The sequence below is a fragment of the Capra hircus genome, chromosome 7 (genome assembly GCF_001704415.2).
Source record: "Capra hircus breed San Clemente chromosome 7, ASM170441v1, whole genome shotgun sequence".
Taxonomy (NCBI): domain Eukaryota; kingdom Metazoa; phylum Chordata; class Mammalia; order Artiodactyla; family Bovidae; genus Capra; species Capra hircus.
The window spans coordinates 81581110-81604538 of record NC_030814.1 but is presented as its reverse complement, the minus strand read 5'-3'; the positions used below and the strand labels follow the sequence as shown (position 1 = coordinate 81604538).

The 23429-nt window shown below is 41.6% G+C and overlaps 1 protein-coding gene across 4 annotated transcripts in view; it reads left to right on the top strand.

Moving 5' to 3' along the window:
* ZNF608 (zinc finger protein 608) overlaps positions 1-23429 on the top strand; it is a 110161-nt gene that overhangs the window by 42880 nt on the left and 43852 nt on the right. For all 4 annotated transcript variants that reach the window (XM_018050692.1, XM_013965358.2, XM_018050695.1 and 1 more), the window contains one exon: positions 7203-7458. In XM_018050692.1, the coding sequence (XP_017906181.1) occupies positions 7203-7458 (256 nt within the window). The remainder of the gene's footprint in view (positions 1-7202; positions 7459-23429) is intronic.

The window sequence follows — 23429 nt, the reverse complement described above, 5'->3', positions numbered from 1 at the left end:
TTACCACCCCCACACAGTGTCCCAGAGAGCCTGGGCGGGCATTCTGTGACTTTAGCAGGGCTGGAGTCCTGGTTGGGAATGGAAGCATCCATCTTGACCCCACTGGCCTTGGAACTGGAGCCCTGGTCCATCCCAAGGCTGAGCCCTACCTATTCAGCGACTAAGCCTTTAAAAGCGTGTGAGCAGCTAGAACTTTGGCTTTTTATTTGGTCTCTGGTCTTTATACCTAGGAAAGAGAAACTGAAAATAATAGTGTGATTCCCAGTCATTGTATATAGCTGTTGCTTTTGGAGTCAGATGATTTAAAACAGTATCAACAGCAAAACAAAACCTGAGCTATGGTTTCTGCGAGGTTTTGTAGTTGAGGTTTCTGAAGGAATTGCGGTATTTGCTTGGGCACACCAAGATGCACCCTCCTGATCTATGAGTTGAGAAAATAATCAGATGCATGGCTTCTAACACGCAGAAAAGGGTCAGAAATTACCTGGGGAGGTAGGTTTCTTTCTACCTCGTGTTCTCTTTTACATTGAGAAGAGTTTCTTTTGCTGTTTGATCAGTGTGGGTTCAAATTCTGGCTCAGCCACTGACCCTAAGTGACCTTTTTCAGTTTAAGTTCCTTATTCCTCATCTGTTAAGTACTTTCAGTCACAACCTTGTGAAGACTGAATGAGAGAATGCACAGTATCATCCCTCCTGTGTAATAAGTGTTAAACAGTAGTGACTGATAGTGTTACTAGTTTTACAAGAAAGCCCACAGACTTTGAAGTCAGAGAGGTTTGGCGTGGAATTTCAGCTCTCTGGGTAAGTAGCTCATTCGCTGAGGTCTTCAGTTTCTGTTTCTATAAAATGGGGATGTTATGAGTGTCAGGGAAGATAGAAAACATCTGGGGCCTGGTGTACAGTAGGCCCTTAGAAGGAGTTTGCCCCTGTTGTTTGGCAGCAAGCTGTAGTGCGTGCTTTGCCCTGATCACGGTTTCTAGAAGGAAAAGCCTGCACTACATGTAGGAAAGACAGAGTTAGGAATACTGAAATGCAGTTGTTCCGATTTTGTCCGACAAGGATGAAAATTCACCCTTGACGAATCATTTTGGGGAAAAGATGGGTGCTTAAGGAAACCATTTTTTAAGCTTCCTTTGCTTTACTAATGAAGCAACGATGTCTGGCAGAAAGGATAGTTAAAATGCAAAGTGATGGACTGCGCCAGTGGTCACCTTTAAAGAGCTGTGATTTCCCTTACATGGAGTGCCGTCTCTGTCTAATGCTTTTTAAATTAAAGAGGTGACTGTGGGCAATCTCATAAAACAGCCAAATACCAGGATATGGAGAAAACGTGAGCATTAAGCATTCGTGCCCTGGTGTGCTCACAGAATGTAAAAATATTGACTCTGAACAAAATAAAACACCATTCCCTCTCTGGTTGTTGGCGACCTGAGAATCCCAGGATTGAGGGGTTAAGAGCAAGATGAGCATGGAGATTTGTAGCAACAGATGGAAGAAACCCAGGCAAGTTCCCCAGTGAAGGTTCAGAACTGCCCCGGGGTACAGGAAGGAATCTTTCCTTGAGGCTTGCCTGTTTCCTGGTGGTGAGCTTCCCATCTTCCTGGCAGTGCTAGCCGTCCCCGCAGTAACGCCAACCTGACTGTCCCTTTGTCAGGTGAGCCCTACCCAGCCAACCTTTCCTCACTTGTTGTCAGTTTCCAGCTCCTGGAAACCATCACCAGGGGCCACAGTCCGTGCCCGATGGTGCAAAGCTGCTGCCTGCCGCGCTCCAGCATTGGAGCCTTCCTTGCTCGTCGGCACTCGGGAAGCTCTTGAAATAAGGTGAACAGAGAAAATACTGCCAGGACCTCTCTCTGCAGACTATTTTTGCCCCCTGGTCGCCTGATTACTCACCCTGTGTGCCGCTATCTGTGTAAATAACCTTTCCTTCCCGGCCTCTCTCTCCGACTCCCATGCTCTTAGGCTCTCTCTCGAGTAATAAATAGCCAGGCTACCGCTCAGTGTGCACCGACACCTGGGAATAATCATGCAAAAATAACAGTGAGAGACTGCCGCGCGTCTGTTCTTGACATTAACTTTCCTCAGTTTGACAGGCTGCCACCACCAGCTGTTAGACTTATGGGTCTTTTTTTTTCTTCCACTGGAGATGGCTGCTTCCCTCTTTCAGACTCTAGTAGATTACATCAGTGTCCCGTCAGGATAACAGAAAAGAGCTTTGACAAAGGAACCTTCGCTAAAACCGGCCAGTTCTCCCTCTTGCTCTTTTATTCCAGTTACTGGTATCATTTGACTAATAATTCCCCACCGATTTTTAAATGGAAGGTGGTAGGAATACTCTTTTAGGGAATGTCCCTCCCGAAAGGTGCTTATAACTGCTACTCTTAGTAGCAAATCCTAGCATTTGGCTTTTAAAGGGCTAAGCCACCTAGCATTTTCTTTTTCAGTTCAGGTCTCAGGTATGTTTGTGATAATAAGAATCATATTGGCTATGGCAGGAGCATTTATTTATTGAGGGCTATTCCGTACCGCGTGCCCTGGGCTAACATCGTTTTGCGTGATCTTGGGTGGTGGTAGTCACCTTAGTAGTCAGGTCTTGTTTCTGTTTTACAGATGAAGCTGCTTAGTCCCAGAAAGATCAGGCAGCTTGCCCAGGCTTCTGTTGCTAAAGGTTGACATGGACTCCAGCTACAGAGGCTAGTCTCTGCCCCGCACTGCCTTCTTCGTGCTGGTTTTCACACTCAGGTCACCCTGGGTAGCCCCTTACGTGACGTGGTGCAGCGACGCTTGCACTTTTGCTGTATTTGTGTGGCCATTTGACTATTGCTGCAGTCGCCCACTCTTTTGCTAGTGGCCCCTGGCACACAGCAGGTATGTTAGTAATTATTTGTTGGGTGGACATGCGATCAATTTGAGGTGAATAAAAGGAAACTTTGAGGGGAGCATAGCACACACAAAAAAGAGGTCCAGCAAGAGATGAGTGGAAGGAGATTCTGCAGAAGTGAAGGACTCATCAAGGCCTGCTGTAAAACGGGGCTGGATTAAGCCAGTGGACGACTGCCAGATGCCAGTGTATGAAAGGAGCAGTATTTCCTCAGGCTGAGCTTCTCAGGGTTAAGCCCTTTTTCTCATACTTTTAAAATACTTTAACCGCACTTAACCATGCATTTGGAGAGGATTATAGATTTATGTTAAACATAGTAGGATATAAAAAGGAGCTTTGTAAGAGTGCGTGCAGGGTTAGAGAACTGTAATATCAGACCAGGGACTTTTTTTTTCTTTTTTCTTTTCCTAAGCCGTTGTTTACTGAGCTAAGTGCTATGCCAAGCTTTCACTGGGCATGAGTTATCTCACTGAGTCTTCACTGCGACCCCGTGCAGATAATCATCATTCTTACTCCCATTTCTTAGATCTGGACACTGAACCTTAGAATAGCCAGGTCATTTGCTCAGAATCCCGCACAAGCAAGTACCTCCAGGGTCAGGATTTGAACCAGGACAACCTGAGGTTTGTCACTACCCAAGTCCAAGTGTACATTGCCTCCTCTCCAGATACTCTTGTAGGAACTGTTGCTGTTCTTAAGGAGCCTCACTGGGTGAAGAAATTGTGTTTCAGTGTAGGAGTGAATGACCTGAGAAATGAGGGGACAGTGGAAGTTGACCTTTTGTGTAAGGCAAAAACAACTTTCAAAACCCTGCCTTGTGTGTAGCGTCACATGGCTGTGTATTAAGCACCATGAAATACACAAGAACCGATTTCTTTTTTGGAGAACACGTCACACTCTGGGTGTTCACTAGCACAAAGAAATGACCAAACTCCCCCATCCCTCTTTTCCCTCCCAGTGTATGCTGAGCTCCTTTATAAAGGTCATTCTTAGAGGATGCTGTTCTTCTGTGTTCACCTGGGCTGCCACTAAAGATAAATTATTGCCCTTGCACAGATACGGGCCCTGGCTTTCTCTAGAATGAGCAAACTGGGTTAGATGACCTCTTAGCTAGAACATTCTGTGGTTGTCTCAAAAAGCTGGAAATGCAAACTCAGCGGCTTATGCCTGGGCAGGTCACTGCAGGCTGAGGGAAGCTCAGCCGTGTCAGTTGATGCCATGAATAATGTGGGCCCAGCATAGCACATGATCCAGTTATTATGTTACAAGAGTAGAAATTCAGACTTTTTCCTAATTTTTTGCGTTGGCAAAAAAAAAAAAAAATTTTTTTTTAAACTGGCATACCTGCCAACTAAAACTCCTTTGAGAGTGGCTGTAATTCCCCACCCCTTTTCCAGTTGGTAAGCTCTGGGAGAGGACGGCCCTTGGTATCCCTCATGGATGGTCTTTGTTTCCCACTCCAAATCCTGAAATCCCAAGGGAGAAAAGTTTGCTTTTCTACTCTCATAATGATAATTGAGACCTAAAGGAATGGGGATTTTGAGCTGCATTGAGGAAGCGAGTTCAGTGGAAAAACTTAAGAGAAATTCACTTGTCTAAGTCAAAGAGCTTAACCTATAAAACCATATAACCTGTTGAGTGTTCTATCAAGTTTAAGCGTTTTAGACTGTTATTACATTGGGGAACTGTTTATGATTATTGTTCATATTTATAGTCAAACTTCTCTGAATCTTAGTTTTCTCATTTTAAAACAAGTGTGCACAGGGCTCCAGGGTCCCTTCTATATATATCATCAGCTGAACTCTTTTCATTGCTTTTAAATTGTGTTAATGGAAATAAACACAGTTAACTTGCCAGTAGGCCTAGGATACCATGGCCTCTCCCATCAAGCCATCTAGATTCTTTAGACGCTGTATCTTTGGAATTACATAAATATCCTAAAGAGTATGTGAGTGTGTATGTATCTCCATGCAAATATATTCATAAGCAGAGTTATACTGAAATAGAGATTTAATCTAGAAATTCTGTTGTGATAGGATTCATCATCACTGTTAGAAGGCAAGAAAATAAATTTTCCAGTTGAGGAACATGGGCCTCAATGAGGTTAAATGACTCTCATAAGTCATGGGCCTACTTAGTGTGGGAGGTGGGGCCAAAGCCCCCTACAGCTTCTTCTCTACATGTTTTCCCACGGCCTCCTAAGCTTCACAATTAGACAGTTGGTACTCTCCAAGACACCTCACCTCTTTTATTTTATTCAATCTTCTTGTTTGTCTAACTAAAGCTGTACTTGTTCTTTTAGAATTAATGTATGCTGTTGATCAAGGGTATGAAGACTATTTTGAGAACGTTGTTCCATTTTGTCTTTTCAGTTTATATGTGTCGCACCAAATTACAGTCAGTTTACAACTAACTATACAAATTAAGAGTTTGTTGGGAATCATGCAAAAAAATGTGCAGTAGCTGGTTTATAATTTTCTTTGGTCTTTTTTTTTGGTTTTTTTTTTTGGTCCTCTTTTAAATTCTAGAGAGTGACTTCAGTCGCATGCAATCCTTTAGTTGTAATAAAGACTACAGGGTCGCACTTGCTTCCCCCACCTCCCTTAAATTGTCTTCCTCTGAACCCCTTTCTTCATTTGTCAGCTCAGTTTTAAAATAGAAACTATCAGTGTGAACTTTGATCCACATTAAGCTGCATTTATACAAAAGCATAAATCACCAGATCTGGGGCTTGGGGCCGTTAAATGCTTTCCTTTCTCGGGCTCTGTGATCAAGAATGAAGAACAATAAAAAGCATGGAGCAAAAGGAGTTTTATGGCAGCTTGGAGAGCAGGAAATTAACTTTCTTTAGTGTGCAGTTGGATGAAGGGCTGTTCTGTCGCATCTTGGATCACTCAGGCAAGTGAACGTCGCTGTATCATTTTAGTGAAATGCAAACTGTAGAAATAGTTCCTCCAGTCATATGAACAAGAAGCCCACACAGATGACTGCTTCAGCTGTTGAAGGAGGAGCACACTTCCTCATATGACTTCTCTTGAAAAACACTCTGTGTGTGTGTTTTAAAGAACAAAGACTAGGCACTATTATGTCTGTATCAAATGTTGATTTCTTACAAATGTTAACTGAGAATATATGAACAGACTAAGATGGAATTTTACCAGAAGAGCTTTCTCTGTGTCCTTTTTATACACCCCCTATGTCAGCCCAGCTGATAAGACACATAAAGACATCATCTCTTGTATGTCAGTGACATCTCTGTGCAACCTGAGGACACAGGTGATCTGGAGTCCTGTGCAGAGATGTTGTGCGTTTGGCTTTTTCACATGTGACAACCGGTCAGCAGGGCCAGAGCTATTCTGTAGCAGTCATGACAGTTGTTACAGTGGTTGGAAGGAGTGGATCAGTCTGTTGGTGACCTACCTGCTCAGTACATACGTAGCTTTTGGTTTCATTAATGGCCTGACTCCTGCATATTTTGTGGTGAAAGACACCTTTGCTCTTGTCCTCAGGATTGGGGTGCAAGGGAGCAGTTGCACCATAGGGTCTCGTTTTGGCTGACATTTCTCTTTCCTGAACATAGAGTTGCTGAGTCGCGATCAAACTCATCAGGGATCTTTACAAGTTGAAGTACTAAAGGACTTGTGCATAGAGGAGCTCAGATTCTGTTGAGCACATGCATTTATGGGTAGTTCTCCATTTCTATGAATGCTGTCAACCTTTGCAGCAGAACACTTAGTTAAAAGTTGATGCCTAATACATGCTAATAATATCCAGTTTCTGTGTTTCTGTGTGTGTAATCATGTTTATGATTTTGTATGTTCGGCAGAGTAAGTTAATTTATTTAATAGTGATTGAATTCATTATGGTTTATAAAGTACTTTGAAAACAATTTTAATCCATCTCTTATGCTTAAATGTCCAGCGATGCCTATATGGATATTTATTGGAGTTTCTCCTTTGGAAAATGTTATGTTGAAAATACAGTTTCATAACAAGTGGGAAATAGTCTTCATTTTGCAAAGCATATTTCCTTCACATCTTTTGAGGCTAAAGATTGTCTATTGGTGAATTTATAAGGACCCCAAAGGCCAGTCTGTAACCCAAGAAGCTAGAGCTCCAATGTTTACTTTGTGTGTTATGAGAAACGAAAATGCTTATTTCTCTTCTACTTTGTGTTTTGGCACCATTAAAACACTCAAAGCATATTATAATTGCAAATGGAATTTGGATTGGTGATGTGTTCTGGAAGTGATGCAAACAGCTTGCATTGAGAAGCGCTCCAAGCACGCAGCACCACTGCAGTAAGCCTGTCTATCTTTCAGGTTGATCCCCTGTTCACAGTGCCAGCGCCTCCGCCGCCGATCGCCAGCAGTCTCACGCCTCAGCTTCTGCCCTCCTACTTTCCCCCATCTTCATCCAATATTGCAGCACCGGTTGAACAGCTTTTGGTTCGGACTCGTTCCGTGGGTGTCAATACGTGTGAAGTTGGAGTAGTGACAGAGCCAGAGTGTCTTGGGCCCTGTGAACCCGGAACCAGTGTGAATTTGGAAGGGATCGTGTGGCATGAAACAGAAGAAGGTAAATACAATTTATTTTTATCTATTCCCCCATGTCCTCTTCCCTGTGATGTCTCTGTGTCTACTTGTAATGGGAATTTGCTTTGTGGTATTCAGAGAGAAAAGAAAAGTGGTTTCTATGCGCTCTTGACTTTTGTTGAAATAAGAGCTATGTTTCTCTTTTTGTTCATGGCTGCTTTTCCGTTCATTCAGGAGCAGTCTGGTGTCTGTCTAAGTGGTTCTCCACTCTAAGTGCTTTAACTTGGAAGGACTCTGAGAAGCAGGCTGAAGGTTACTGTTTCTCCTAGGAGGTATCATGAAAATTAGAATGGGCAACAGATCTCAAGTTCATTTTGTTCTTGGTTTGCCAGCTGATCTGTCTTGAGGTGGTTGTTTTTATGTTGTTGACACTTATATTTACCTTCTGAATGGAGCCAGTGTTCCTACATTTAGCAAGGGCCATCACTGTGATTTGACGGTGGCCAGTTGTTGCTCAGAGCTAATGAAGCCAAGGTCCAAGGTGTAAGCTCCAGTTGAGTCAGTCAGTTCTTTTCTGTGGCTGGAGACGTAGCACCTTCCTGGTCCCCGAATTCAGCAGGTCCTCTGGCAAGTGCTGTCCATTAGTCATGAGACCCAAGGTGCAAGAGAGAGAGATTGGGTGAATCGCCCATTCCTGTTGGAAATGCACATCAGATGTGCGTCGCACTGACAGTGGATCCAGACACGGCTGGCCACACCTCATAGTACATGATCGTCCCGTATAGCACGTTTCATATGTGTCCTTGACAGAGGCCAGTAGGTAATCAGCACAAACTAATTATGAAGGAGAGAGCTCCACTGCTGCATTCTGGCGTGCTTCCTGCCATAGGGAAGAAGCATGCCCCAGGGTACACCAGGGACCAAAGGAAAGTGAAAAACATAGGGAAAACGTTTTTCCTTTGAGCTAGATTGGAAAGAGTGAGGAGATGACCCTTATCAGTATCATTGTCTTTTAGGAGAGGAGTCCAGAGCAAGGATAAAGGTAGCAAGAAGGACCTGAGATGCAAAATCAATAGATTCCTCTGTATCAAGGGGGAGAACTGGAGGCTGAAACTCAAAGGAGAAGAAGTAAAATACATGCTGAAGAGGCTGAGTGGATGGGAAAGGACCATATATTGGGGGTGATTGTTGGGAAAGAAATGGTTGGGAGAAAATAGTTAAGAATGGTGCTGAACTAGGGAATGAGAATTAAAATGACTGGAAATCAGGCGACAGGTGTGAGTATAACTGTGAGTAGGCAAAAAATAGCTCAGGCTGTTTCAAGACGGAAAAACAAAACTTCTAAGGAAAATCTTTGAATTCTACATATTACATTGAATTTACTCTTCTTGTAGGATGGATTACATCATTAGATAGAAAATTTGGTAGATAGCATCAGTAAGGAAAAATCAAGATTGAATTCTATAGGAAGCAGCCATGAGAGGGAATGAAAGCAGCAGATCCGGAGAGATCTCTTATTTGCTCAAATAGAACTGACAGTTAAAATTTACTCTTGGTTTTAGAAACGTGGGAGGTGTTGCGCCTTCTCCCTCTTTGTACCTTAAACTGGAAAGCCACTTAACTCAGTACTACACAACCACACTGGGAGGGATCGGTGTCAGAGGAGCTGGAATTAAACCTCGGTCATGTTGCTTGTCTGTTCAGACCCCGCCCAGTGCAAGGGGGGTCCACGTGGGGAGCTCGCTTCTCCTTCGTCGCCTCTGGGTTGTGCACGGTTCATCTTCCCTTCGATTTTTTTCCTAGAGGAGAAGTGATGGATAAGGGCTTCAGACTGGCATTTCCATGAGAAAACGTAGAAAAGACTTCAAGACATTGTTAAGATTAATTAGTGGAGGTGCTGATTTTCAGGTATAAAATGATTTAAAAAGAGTAAGGATTAATTCACATCAAGTTGAAAGTCAGATTGTCTTGTACTTGGATAACTGACTCCTTAGGGTGAAGCACTGTCTTCCATTTTCCTAGCTGTGACTTAGCGCCTGTCAGTTTACAGTGCGTCGTGATTTCATTTATTTCATTCAGTGTGGGATAGGACAGGTTCCTGCAGGGTGACCTTCCTACATGGTAGATGCTGTGAAATCTGATTAAAAATCCAGAAGGTTTTTGTGGTTCTGAAACAGCTCTAAGTTTAGTTTAGTTTTTTTTTCTTTTTCTTCTCACTTTGCTTAGGAGTCTGCTGATTTTTTTTACTTTTAACCTTGGCCTTCAGTAAAAGAGGGGCTTCCCTGGTGGCTCAGAGGGTAAAGCGGCTGCCTGCAATGCAGGAGACCTGGGTTTGATCCCTGAGTCGGGAAGATCCCCTGGGGAAGGAAATGGCAGCTCACTCCAGTGCCTCTGGTGTTCTTGCCTGGAAGATCCCATGGACGGAGAAGCCTGGTAGGCTACAGTCCATGGGGTCGCAAAGAGTCAGACACGACTGAGTGACTTCACTTTCACTTTAGTAAAAGATGGGATTATTTAGAAAAAAGAAAATCTGTGTTTGAAAACAATAGTATATATGTTGATTAGAAATTCTGATGCTCTGGGCATACATACATTTAAAGGGCTTTCATCATCATTATTATTTAAAAGTGATATGAATAAAGCCTCCCCAGTTCCTTGCTGTTCTCTGAAAATCCATCTCCTGAGTTCAGTGTGCCTTCTCTGATCCTCTGGGATCCCTGAATCCCCGTGGGTGACTTCCTTCAGATGACAGACAGATAGTTTTAGAAGTTTCTCAGGCAGAGTAGTGGAGTCTTCCACAGCTCCAGCGTCCTCTGAATTGCCTCACATTTTCCAGGATTTGGAATGTGTGGATGTTTACTGTGGTGACAAGAAGGAGATGGAGCTGTTAATAGAGTTATTCTTGCTGAATAAACTAAACTTCTGACCTCCATAGAACTTAAGAACTTGCCTTAGTAGAGGCCTGGGTCATAAGATGTGTGTTTAATGTGTAACTATTTTCAAGAGCATTCCATTTGCACTTTTTTTTTTTTTTTGGTACAGTGTGTTTAAAACTCTTGTACCAATTTAAAAATTAAACCCACTTGACCATTAATTTTTCCCTTTTGGGAAAAACAAAGAGAGAAGCGGAACAAACACATTTGGAGCCAGTTCTTTGACAGAGCTAAAAGAGATGGATTTGGGGAGAAGTGAAGGGAAAGTAAGCCTCGTTTTTTCTAGTACTAGGTTTCACTAATAGAGCTTCAGGTCGAGCACTTGTAAAACTGTCAGTTGCCTTTGACTAATGTTATAGATTGAGTTGAATAAAATCTCTTCCTTGGTATTTTCATTTTGAAGATATTGTATCACTGGTAGTGTTTTTCACAAACCCCAATTTATGTGCATTCACCCATGTGTGACGTTTGTATATGCTTGTTCTAAGGTCCCAGAAATTTTAAAAGGCCCCATTTGCAGTCTTTGGGGGAATATCAAGTGTCCCTGTGATTTCATTGGAAGATAGTAGGAGCAACAAAGCTGAAATATGACATCCCCACTAGGTACCTTATGGTTTCTTATGCTTGGAATTCTTCATTTGAGGAGGGTTCTTTTAATCAGACTTTCCCACTTGTGTTACTGCCAAAAACTCTACTCAGGAATAAAGTGTTAGGAGAGAAGTTCCCTCTGGAAATAATTAGTGGGTTTCAGATCATGCTTAATAGGAGAGAAAAATTATTACTTCATTTGGATGTATAGTTATTCTACTCTGATCTTTCTTCTTTAAGGTGAATGCATAGGAGCAATGATGTATTCTACAAAATCACTCGCAGATGTTAGAAAGAATTCCCTTAGCATTTCATTCCTGACATTTGGGACACACATGCCAATGTATAGTTATTTGTTTGAAAATTTGCTCTTTTGGTGTGGCGGGTGGGACAAAGAAAACATGGTGTGTATGCATTTTGTATAAATACATGTGTGTTGAGCTTAGTTTTTTTAGATTTCAAGACTGTATTTTCCTTTTCATTCTTATTGAATCCTGTTTCTTACTTTTTTTTTTCCCCCCTCCCTGAGAACATACTTGGTTCCGCTGGGTCCACTGTTCATTGTTATGACTGTCATTTACCATGGCTCTGCCATTCTGTCCTGAAGAAAAGGAAGTGAGAGAAAGCAAACTGGTTATTTGTCAGTGAAGGCCTTTTAAACATCTGTAGGTTATAGATCAGTGGTTCTCAACTTTGTGCCTGTGAATCACCTGGAGAGCTTTTAAACCACACTGATGCCCTGGCATCTCCTTAGTCTGGGCTGGCAATTTGGTGACCTGCCACTGGTATTTTTTTCCAACTCTCTCCAGGGGTTTCTAATGTGTAAACAGTTATGAGAACCATTGTCTCAGGGGATGGAGGGGATGTCCTGGCCCTTTGCACGCTGCTTGACTTTTTCCCTTTAAGGAAGTCACATGTATCATTGCCTCATTTTCTCAGGTATGAAATGGACAGAAACACCTGCCCCGTGTACCTCACAGGGTGGATAATGCCTATCAGGATGCTCTAGTGTGGCCGGTGAGCATAGCCGTTTAATACCTGTGCTAATGAGAAAGAGGCCTGGCTTTGATCCTGAACATGAACCCCACAGAGGTTTTGAGGGGCTTAGTGAACAATTAGCTGGTGTATCACTCATCCCAAGTCATTAATACAGTGAGGCAGACCTTAGTTTCTTTCTCCCGTAAGCCAGATACTGTGACTTCATTTCTGTGTGGTCTGCTGAGTTATTTTTGAAATAGTTCAGAAACCCAAAGAATTAAGGAAAGTTGATAAAAGTAGCAAATGAAAGATTGTACTCAGAAAACACTGGGAGTTTTCAGAGGGGATAATAGAAATAAAAATTATGACATCTGAGAAAAGAGACTTCCCTGGTGGCTCAGATGGTAAAGCATCTGTGGGAGACCCGGGTTCAATCCCTGGGTCGGGAAGATCTCCTGGGGAAGGAAATGGCAACCCACTCCAGTATTCTTGCCTGGAAAATTCCATGGACTGAGGAGCCTGGTAGGCTACAGTCCATGGGGTCGCAAAGAGTCGGACATGACTGAGCGACTTTACTTTCTTTTCTTTTATGAGAAAACACCTAGTGTGAGAGGAAGAATGCTTGTTTACATCAGGACCTTCACCTGATGTTCGGTGTGTTTTCTGAAGAAAGAAAAGTGATCTTGGGAATTAATGTTTTAATTAGAGAAGTAAATGATTCTCTTTTAAACCATCAGAGATGTTCTTAAATTCTGCTTTTTCTGCATCTCCCAAGTCACAAAAAAGATAGTGTTTTTATGTGCAGGGGAAGGGGTCTCAAGCCAATTCCCCCCACCCCTTTGGAATTCTTTTTTTCTTAAAATTAATTAATTTATTTTTTTTACTTTATGATATTGTATTGGTTTTGCCATACATTGACATGAACCTGCCATGGGTGTACATGTGTTTGCCATCCTGAACCCCCCTCCTACCTCCCTCCCCATCTCATCTAATTTATTAAAAAGCAGGTGATCCCACATAATTGACGATGGAGCTAATGTTTGCTATTGTTATTTGTATTCTGCAGTATTTACTTACCAACCTTTTTGAAAAAAGAACATTTCTTTTTAAATTTTGACCCATGAGATTAAGTATTAATCCAAGCTTACTTTGTATTTTTAGTAATTGAACACAGAGTTGGTCTAGTACTTTAATGATTGAAACATTACTATTTCTTGAGATAGTTCCCAGTGATTTTATAAATTCAGTTTTGACTCGCAAGCGGAGTAAGATGCCCACTTTCACTTCTGCATTTCATTCCCTGCCATATCAGTGGATGATTATAGCTGTGCAGCGAGGGGGAACTTTAAGATGGCTGATGGCCACGCTCCCTGTCAGTACCGTACTCGATGGAGATAAAGCAGCTCCCGGGGTGTGAGTTTGGTAGGTGAGCACAGTTGTTCAATCATAAATGAGAGGAAGGGTCCAAATGTGATCCTCAGCATAAACTTCTCAGAGGGCTGAAAGACCTACTAGTTGCTTCCACTCACACCCTCACCTTCCCGGGCCATCTCACTGTAGGGGTTGCCGATGAAACTGTGGATTGTCTCCTAAGATACATCACCATTGGTGGTAGAGCAGCTCAAGGGATGCACTTTGCAAAATGTACAAGTGCTGCTCATTTTCACATGCAAAAGGCAACCCAAATAGAAAATCAGATCCATATGTTTGCTTTATCATGATGGTGGTGGTTTAGTTGCTAAGTCATGTTTGACTCTTTGCAACACCATGGACTGTAGCCTGCCAGGTTATGACCATGGGATTTCCCAGGCAAGAACACTGGAGTGGGTTGCCATCTCCTTCTCCAGGGAATTTTCCCAACCCAGGGATCAAACCTGCCTCTCCTGCTTGGCATGCAGACTCTACTGCTGAGCCACCTGGGGAAACCCTTGCTGAACCATATGCCATCTTTATTTTCTCTGATTCTTCTGTTTTCAGCGGCAAAAAAATTTTTTAAGTGAAATTGTTCGATGGGGTATAGTATAAACAATTAGAAAGCTCATATCGCATTTTTTTTAAGATTACTAAAACTAATGTTTTCAGAAAAATACAGAAGGTAAAAATGGAGACAAGGTCTTCACATAGTAGGTGCTTAGTAAAGACGTGTTGACAGAAGGAGGAAGTAAGGATAGCAGCAGGGAATCTTTGTCCGGGCCATTTTCCTGGGTTTTTTGCTTTATGCTATCTTGGATCTGTTTGATGCTTTCTTGATGATATAATGAGAAAATTTGGATATGATGAGTGATTGTGTGTTGCTGGAAAACCATAACACAGCCAATTTACCTCTTGTCAATGTGAATAGTAAGTAGCTATTAGGTAAGATTTAACATAATGTCTTTGGACCAAACATTTGTTCTTTTGTGTTTTTTTAATATGTATTTTGGTGGTGACGTTAGGTGTTAAGTAATGAAGTGGTAAGTTTCAAACTCCCTGTGTATTGAAGGCATTTTGTTTCCCCTTTTGATTGGTTGATATTGTATCTAAAGTTAGTCTTGTATGTGAATACCGAATGTAAAATATTTTAAACTGAACTCTTCTTAGGACTGAGGCATATACAGTGAAAGATTTAAGAAGCTGTCTTTCAAGAGTTGTGTGTGTAGTATTATCCAGTATGCTTGTGTGTCTTTTCCCTGTGAAAGAGTTGGCAAGAAAATGTGAGTCTTAACATGATAGTGACTTGGAACTGGAGATATTATTTTCTAATTACAAAATTCACTCAGTCTCATGGGTTGCATAGAATAGCTGTTGGCCCACCTGGGCATATGTATTAAAAGGTTCCATTGACTTTAAAAAAATACATTTGAAACAGTTTCATTGAGATATAATTCCCATAATGTACAATCCATCCATGTAAAGTGTACAACTTAGTGGTTTTTTTAGTGTACGCAGTGTTGTGCAGCTATCACAATTAATTCTAGAATATTGTCATCACTTTCCAGGAAACCCCACGCCCATTAGCAGTCACTCCCGCTTGCCCCAGTCCCTCATTTTACTGACTTCTACTTCTTTGTCGTTACCTGGTTTTTTGTTGTCTTTAACGTGTAAATATGTCCGTTTCACGGAGAAGAGGAAGGCTTTTTGGTTGAGCACTTTTTCTGTGCCAGACATCATCCTGGGCATGCTTTCCCAGTGATTGCCTTCAGTGCTCAGGACAAAATCCAAAGTGACCTCACTCGTTATATTTTAAAAGAGGAGACAGAAAGGGATTCACCTGGCGAGGGAATTGGAACCCACAGCGGTTGGAGTTTGAGCCCTTGCCTCTTCAAACCTCCTCCTAGGTGTTCTGGGTTTCTGTCACTGCCCAAAAGTTCCTGTGTATCTTACAAAGTTCTCCTTGGAGAGAAGGATGAAATTTGATAATAATAGCTGGAGTTTTTATTCTTAAGCATGGAGTGATAGGAGATTCTCTGTAGGTCTAGCATCTCATCTTGGCAGGAGTCACTGAATCAGCCTTAGCTGGGTTGCTGTATACAAACCATCCCTTTCAGCCCCACTATGCCATAAGCTTCCTTCGTGCACAAACCCCATCTGTTTTGTTCACTGTTGGATCCCCAGCGCCTGGCACAGAGTAATACACCATACATATTTGTTGAATGTTGAATAAATTCACAGAACGAAATGATTTGGTCTTGATACCTGTTTAAGTTTGAATAGCGTCACTTTCTACTCAGGAATATGTTACTTTAAAATTAAGTTTGGACTACACAGTCTGAAAAATAAAGTTCTAGAAATCTACTTTGTTAATTGACTTTTTTAAGCTGTCATAAAATCTGACAATATTTCGGCTTCCAGCTTTGCTATTATTAGACTAATCTCCACAAAAAAGGAGAAACAAACTATTTGGTGTGCTTCTTCCCTTCAGTCATTTATATCTTCAATATGGTTTTGATTTTTTTTATTGTTTTAAAAGAAATACATTTTAGGACATTTGGGGGGAGAAAAAATACAGACGAAAAAGTCATCTATGATCTCATTGTTCAGACAAGACTTCAATTGTTGATTTCTTTCTTAGCTTTTTAAATAAACATTTTTATTAAATATTAAAATGTTAAATGTCAAAATGGAGGTCATTCAGTAGTACACTTTTGAATATTCCTTTCTCGTCTTTTAATATTAACATTATAAGATAAGCATTTCTGATGTTATTAAAATACTTTCTAAAATACATTTTTCACTGCTATACAATATTATGTGGAATAGACATGAAATATCTAAATTTCTCTCATGGTAACTATTTACACTGCCTTCAGAAACTCCTTAGATAATTGTCATCTTTGTGCATGAAGTTTTTGTATTGTTTTATGGATTTGCAGTTATTGGGCTAGCAGCAGTTTTCAGGGAGAATTGCTGAGTTAAGTACACAGGCATTTTTAATACACGGCGATGGCACCCTACTCCAGGGTTCTTGCCTGGAGAATCCCAGGGACGGGGGAGCCTGGTGGGCTGCTGTCTGTTGGGTTGCACAGAGTCGGACACGACTGAAAGACTTAGCAGCAGCAGATAGTAACTGCTTAACCACTTTCCCAACAGGTGATACTGGTTCATAGCCCAGTGGAGCCCCTCCTTGGTTACCTGTCCCAGCTTTGGGCTCAGTGACATTTTGATGACAAAAGACATGAGGTTTTAAGTAAACTGTGTAGCTTGCAATGCCAATATCCAGGGTCCTGTCCTAGACAGAAAAGGGAATAGGACCTTCTTCATGTAGTAAATATCGAAACGGTCCAGCCTGAGAAGGCAGGTGTGCAAGTGAAGTGGTGTTCCCAAGAGAGCTTGCAGCTGCGGCTCTGCCTGGTGGCGGGCTTTGCTCTGGATGTAGTGAGCTTTAGATTTCACTCCTGCTTATGTCTAGTATGACATTTTACAGCTTTTTTTTCCCCCAGTGAAAGAAGTTAAAGAGACTTTTAGATCTGAGGAATTCAAACACCCAGGGGAGAAAATTAGTCTGTCAAGCATCCATTCTGAACTGGGAGGAATTGAAATCACTCGTGTTTCTGTCTCTGCAAACATCTTTCTTTGGGGTTCTGCTCCTTCAGAATAAAGATCGACAAAGGATAGGGTCTTTATAGAGAAAGCTTTGCACTGCATGGTTTGTTGGTAACATATTATCATTTGTCTTATGTTGTATCCCAGCAGTTTGTGGATTTCTTTGTGGCACACCCTGACTCTGCCCTGCCCTCTATCTCCAGGCATCTATTTCCTCCTATGACCTCTTCCCTCGGCCACCTCTGTGTTTAGAGGCTGCAGGAGGAAGAACTATTGAGGTAGTTTTTAAAAGTAGTATCTACCAAAGCATTCCCATATGTACCCAGGCCTTCTTTTCTCAGATAAGTTTGGTTAATATTTCCCAGGCAAAAGCAAAGTAAGCTGTAGGGAGAAGGAACAGCGTTAGGTTGCAAAAAGAGCCTTTCTCAGCAGAGTCGGGGGAATTAAGCTCATGGGCATAATCGCAGAGTATCCAGCCAAGTCTGATGTAACAGTGGGGAGACCCAAGGCGAGGGTAGATAAAAAGTGATGAGAGGTAGGCAAGACCCTTATTGCTCATTGGATAATTGCTTATAACTGGGTTGTAAATTGAGCAATTACATACTCACCACACCTATATATATATATATATATATATATATATATATTCATTCATTCATGAATATATATATATATATATTCATTTCCTAATGGTGCCTTCTGACTCAAATATATTTTTGAGACACTTCCGTAGCATTTGCAGTCCTCAGGTATGAGAATTATGGCTGTTTCCTCTACATGACACATAACATGTTTGGCAAGCCTGAACAATTAAACACTTTTGCCCAGGGAACTTTACATTGCTCTGCCAACATGTAATTAGCATTTCATTTATGTGGAAAACTCCTATAATTAGTCCTATTATACTTCTAAAGAACCTGGGGTCCAGTCTAAATAAAATGACTGTAGGTTCTTTTTGGATTTCCAGAGAGTCTTACCTAAAATGATCAGCCTTGCCTAGTTCTATGTCTGTGTTTGTTGATGTGTGTCTGTATGAATATAACCAATTATTTTAAAAATATGCTAAAAGGAAAATAAACATTTGCTTGTCAGTTTGAGGTTTTGACTGAAATGTGGGAACTCAGTTCGGCTTATAGCGGGAAATGTTTTTAAAGAATTTAATATTCACCAAATATTTTTACAAAAATACCCCCAAATGTCATTTTCAACTCCATATTTCTTAACAAGAAAAAAAAAAAAAAGTCCCAGCACTTGCGGTGCGTCAGAGGCGGCACCACATGTTCCCCTGGCTCAGCGGGCAGCCTATCCCTGCCAGCCCTTCAGGGCTCGCTTGTACATCTGCACCGTTCGTGTGTTGTCGTGTCGATGTCTTCTTGATATCCGCGTTGACAGGCAACTTTTGAAGGAAGTCGCAAGCCGACAGCGGAGAACACTGAATGCGTCTTATTTCTCCCGAGTAGCAGCAGAGACCGACTTGTTTGAACAGAGCCAAGGAAGACTGCCTTCCGCCACTTTCTACAGCTTCAGGAGAAGACCCTGTAGTTCTTTAGACTCTGAAAAGCTTTCTAGTTAAGACACACCTGTCCCGGGTGAATGCTGTAAGAGCAGATGAAGCAGCATTTGAGATCGGTGGCATCGACTGGGCTCTCTCTGAATCTGGAACTGGGGTGGCTGCAATAAACAAGCGTGCGGAAGGTGCTTTGAGTTCAAGAAGTCTCTGAATACTCAAGGGCAGATGGGTCGGGAGGCCATAAAGCAGAGCTGTGACAGTCTTCTTTGCAAAAGCATTAGTGCCATGTTCTTATTTCTTCGCTGAGACCTCTGGTTGGTGGGGTGACTAAAAGGCATTATACATTCAGTGAGAGTTCTAAAAAATGTTATGTTTAGAGTTGGTAGTGGAACAAATGACCCAATTAGGGGATTAGAGGAGCGGAGTTGGTTGGCCGGGGGTGGGGTTAGTTTTCAAAGAAGCAAAATGCAGTGAGCCCGTTAAAATTATATAGACTGTACATTTATCTTCAGTGATTCAGACGGAGACTGTTAACCTCAGACCCTCAGCCAGTTACTGGAGAACCTTTGCAGTGTATACCCTTTAGGACATCTTACTTTATATATCAGTCAGTTCAGTCGCTCAGTCGTGTTCGACTCTGTGACCCCATGGACTGCAGCATGCCAGGCTTCCCTGTTCATCACCAACTCCTGGAGCTTGTTCACACTCATGTCCATCAAATCAGTGATGCCATCCAACCATCTCATCCTCTGTGTTTCCCTTTTCCTCCTGCCTTCAATCTTTCCCAGCATCAGGGTCTTTTCCAAGGAGTCAGTTCTTTGCATCAGGTGGCCAAAGTATTGGAGTTTCATTTTCAGCATCAGTCCTTCCAATGAATGTTAAGGACTGATTTCCTTTAGGAAGGACTGATTTGATCTCCTCGCAGTCCAAGGGACTCCTAAGAGTCTCCTCCAACTTTATATGTGGCTTTTGAATTGAGTACTTTCTTAAATATCATGCAGCCTACCTTGTGTTTTTCTTGTAGTAGCACGTTTCCAAGGATGGAGACAAAGCGTGACATATAGTGAATGTGATCATTAAGTGTTTGAAGCGATGGTCAGCATCATTATCCTCATATTCTCAAAATGAGGAAAATGGAGTCTGAGAAGTGACGACTGTGGTGGAAATCAAGGCAGGGCCAAAAGGAGAATAAAGGGCCAGAGTTCCAGTAGCTTCCGTGATGGCGTGGGAGGAATGTTAGATTTCAGAAAGATGTGGGCTGGACCATATGGGTTCCTCCTCTGAGGAGTCATTTAGCTTACTCAAAATCTTGGGGTTTGAGTTCTGGCTCATTGATAAGCCCTTCTTTCTTCACATTTGACGCCCACCCTGACCACTTGTGATCAGGCTTTTTCACCCAAGCGGTAGCCACCTTCATCTTGGGTATATTTACTCAGTGTAAACCTTTGTGTATTTGGAAAGTAGAACGAGAAGCTTGGTGTTTAACAAGGAATATTAGGGAATTGTCCAGGAGCTGAAATTTGTGTTGTTCATTCCCTCCACAAATTATGGCAGCTTCAACTTGTTATGGTTCCGTGTTTGATGTCATTGCCCTGTTTATTTCCTTCTGATTATGAATGAAAAGTGACAAGGAATAGCAGAAGTGCCAGGCCTGTTGGTAAGCATAATGAGATTAGTTAGAACCCCAAAGAGGGTCAGTTTTCAAAGAAGGCAGCCAAAGCCTTTTCTGTTGCACGTGAACTTCTTTTTGTGTTTTGGTTACTTGAATAGTGAAAAGTATTTTGAGTGAGAGTACCCAACTGAAAAAATGCATGTTGAGATGCTGTGTGCCTTTTTAATCCCCCAAGATAACTAAACAGAAGGAATATTTTATACTTCATACAAAATACTGTGCTTATTAAGATTTTCTGGAAGGCTCAGTTGCCTAAATCAAGAAACATTTATAATATTTTTATTAAAACTTCTCCTTTATTCTCTTAGCTGCAGTGGTTCTAATACCTATCTATTTCAGTTCAGTTCAGTCGCTCAGTCACTCAGTCTTGTCTCACTCTTTGCGACCCCGTGAATCGCAGCACGCCAGGCCTCCCTGCCCGTCACCAACTCCTGGAGTTCACTCAGACTCACGTCCATCGAGTCAGTGATGCCATCCAGCCATCTCATCCTCTGTCATCCCCTTCTCCTCCTGCCCCCAATCCCTCCCAGCATCAGAGTCTTTTCCAATGAGTCAACTCTTCTCATGAGGTGGCCAGAGTACTGGAGTTTCAGCTTCAGCATCATTCCTTCCAAAGAAATCCCAGGGCTGATCTCCTTCAGAATGGACTGGTTGGATCTCCTTGCAGTCCAAGGGACTCTCAAGAGTCTTCTCCAACACCACAGTTCAAAAACATCAATTCTTCAACGCTCAGCTTTCTTCACAGTCCAACTCTCACATCCATACATGGCCACTGGAAAAACCATAGCCTTGACTAGATGGACCTTAGTCGGCACAGTAATGTCTCTGCTTTTGAATATGCTATCTAGGTTGGTCATAACTTTTCGGAGTAAGCGTCTTTTGATTTCATGGCTGCAGTCACCATCTGCAGTGATTTTGGAGCCCCCCAAAATAAAGTCTGACACTGTTTCCACTGTTTCCCCATCTATTTCCCATGAAGTGATGGGACTGGATGCCATGATCTTCGTTTTCTGAATGTTGAGCTTTAAGCCAACTTTTTCACTCCCCTCTTTCACTTTCATCAAGAGGCTTTTTATTTCCTCTTCAGTTTCTGCCATTAGCAGATTCTTAAAAATGTATTGATGCAGAACGCTCAGGAGTTTTTGGAGTTGCCCTCCACAGTAATTTTGGGTTAGGTCAGTAGTCAGGATTAATGTTATCATGGCTATGTATATGTTAATCAGAACACAGCCATATACTATGATTCTCTCTCTTTCCTTATCCAGTTTTCTCCCTGGGGTAATAACTATCTAATTTTTTGTTTGCTTAATGTTCTATGTGCCCTTCACTAATTTGTCACAAACTATCATGCCGGAATTATAAACTGCTTCTCAGTTTGTTGATGTACAGCAAGCATTTCTAGATGTTTTATCTTTCCGAGTAGTCTGTCTAGAGAGTCTTCTGCTGTGCTCAAGTCTGGATTGATAGCTCACACTTTATGCAGAGGTATGAAAATCAGAGCTTTCTCTTGTCCATCCTGCAGATTCATTCCATTTACCTCTTGTGTTAAACAGTCTGTTTCCTAGATCTTTGCACCCTTTTCTCTTGTTTTCGTCCCTTCATTTTGGAGAAGCGCATCTCCCAATAGCTTCCTAAGAGAGGGTTCATGGGAAGTAAAATGTTTGCAATCTTGATGTTTGGGCATGTTTTCCTTCTCCCTCACCTGATTGACATAGTGGTTCAATGAAGAATTGGTTAAAATAATTTTTTTTCAAGACTGTTAAGATGTGGTTCCATCACTTTGAGTGTTGTCTTTGACATGTTCCACGCCATCCTTATTTGAGTCCTTTTGCGTGACACCTGTTTGTTCTCCCACGGTCCAAGCCTTCATCTTCTCTTTGTCCCCAGCATTCTGACATTTCTGCATGACACTCTTCTTTTATGTTTTGTGCTGGACTTGATCCTGTCATTGGAAACTCAGGCCCCGTAGGGTTGAAAGTGTTGTAGATTTATTTCTTTGGAGAGGATGTACAAGCTGTTTCTATGCTCTCTGTTTCTGGAGCTCCTTTATTTAAAGTTTGAACCCCCTATGTCAATCTTCTCCTTTTCTGATCTTTTCTCTCCTTTTTCAGATCTCTGGCTTAATAGGTTTTGATATGTTTTCTGATTTGGGGAGATTTTATCAACTTTATCTTTCAGTTTTTTCATTGAAGGAGAAATCCGTTCTCATATAATTTTCATTTCTAAAAGCTCTTTTTGTTACTGGAATTGTTTATTTAAAAGTCTCTTATTCTAGTTTCATGAATGCAGTGTCTGCTCATTTTCCTTAAAGACAGTAATTATCCTTTCCCTCTCTCTTTTTTCTCTTTTTCTCTTAGCGTTGTTTCTAATTTAATTTCCATTTTTTGTTTGTGTTTGTTTTGGCTTCTTTCTTTGGTGTTGGAGATTTTTCTTGGGTGCCTGATGTTTCTTGGCTGACAGCGTCTGAATGATACACTGAGAAGCTGGTTTGAAGCTTCACATGCTTGGGGGTCCCTTTGTGATGGTGTGGGGAGAGCTGGATGTATCTTTTCTCTAGGGGACTCCCCAGCTGCCTTTTCTCTTGATTTGATCAATTTCCCCAAAAAAGCCTTCTCTGATTTTTTGGCTACCAGCTTTTGGGGTGCCCAGTTCAGGGCGAAATGGGTGACGGTTTCACTCTCCATTGTATTAAAAAAAAATCTCATCTTCCTGTATTTTTTTTTAATAGTAACTACAATATTAGCTCCATTATACAGATGAGAAAACTCTTAAAGAGCCTTAAGTTCCTTTATTGAGTTTCTTGGCAGCTGCTATTTATTTTGTGGTCTGAAACTGAGATAATTTCAGTTGATTTGTATTGTGCCATCATAATGATCACTTCTATAGAGAGATCACATCATTTAATTTGTTATTGTCATGGCTTACTTCGCCTATTTTTTCCCCCCAAACTGGGCTTTAATTAAGCTTGGTTTTCAGATAGATTTGAAGTTTGGAAACCTAAAACAGTGGCATATAAATGAAACAACAAACCGTCTTTTTTGTTTTGCTGTTTGTTATCTAAACAAAAGAAATTCAGTAGCTTTTGGAATGGACAGATTCTCCCCTAACCCCAGCTCTTTCCGCCTCCCTGTGGGTCCTGGCCGGATCATTATTTTGGGCTTGAACTCCGTTCTTTTTATCTATATTTAGCAACAAGGATTGTTCACCAAGCTGGTTTTTCAGAAATTCCTTTCATGTGTTTGTAGCAAAACTCTTATCCTCCTCGTTTTGCCTAACCCTTTAACATCTGCACCTCTAAGACTCTGAAGTTG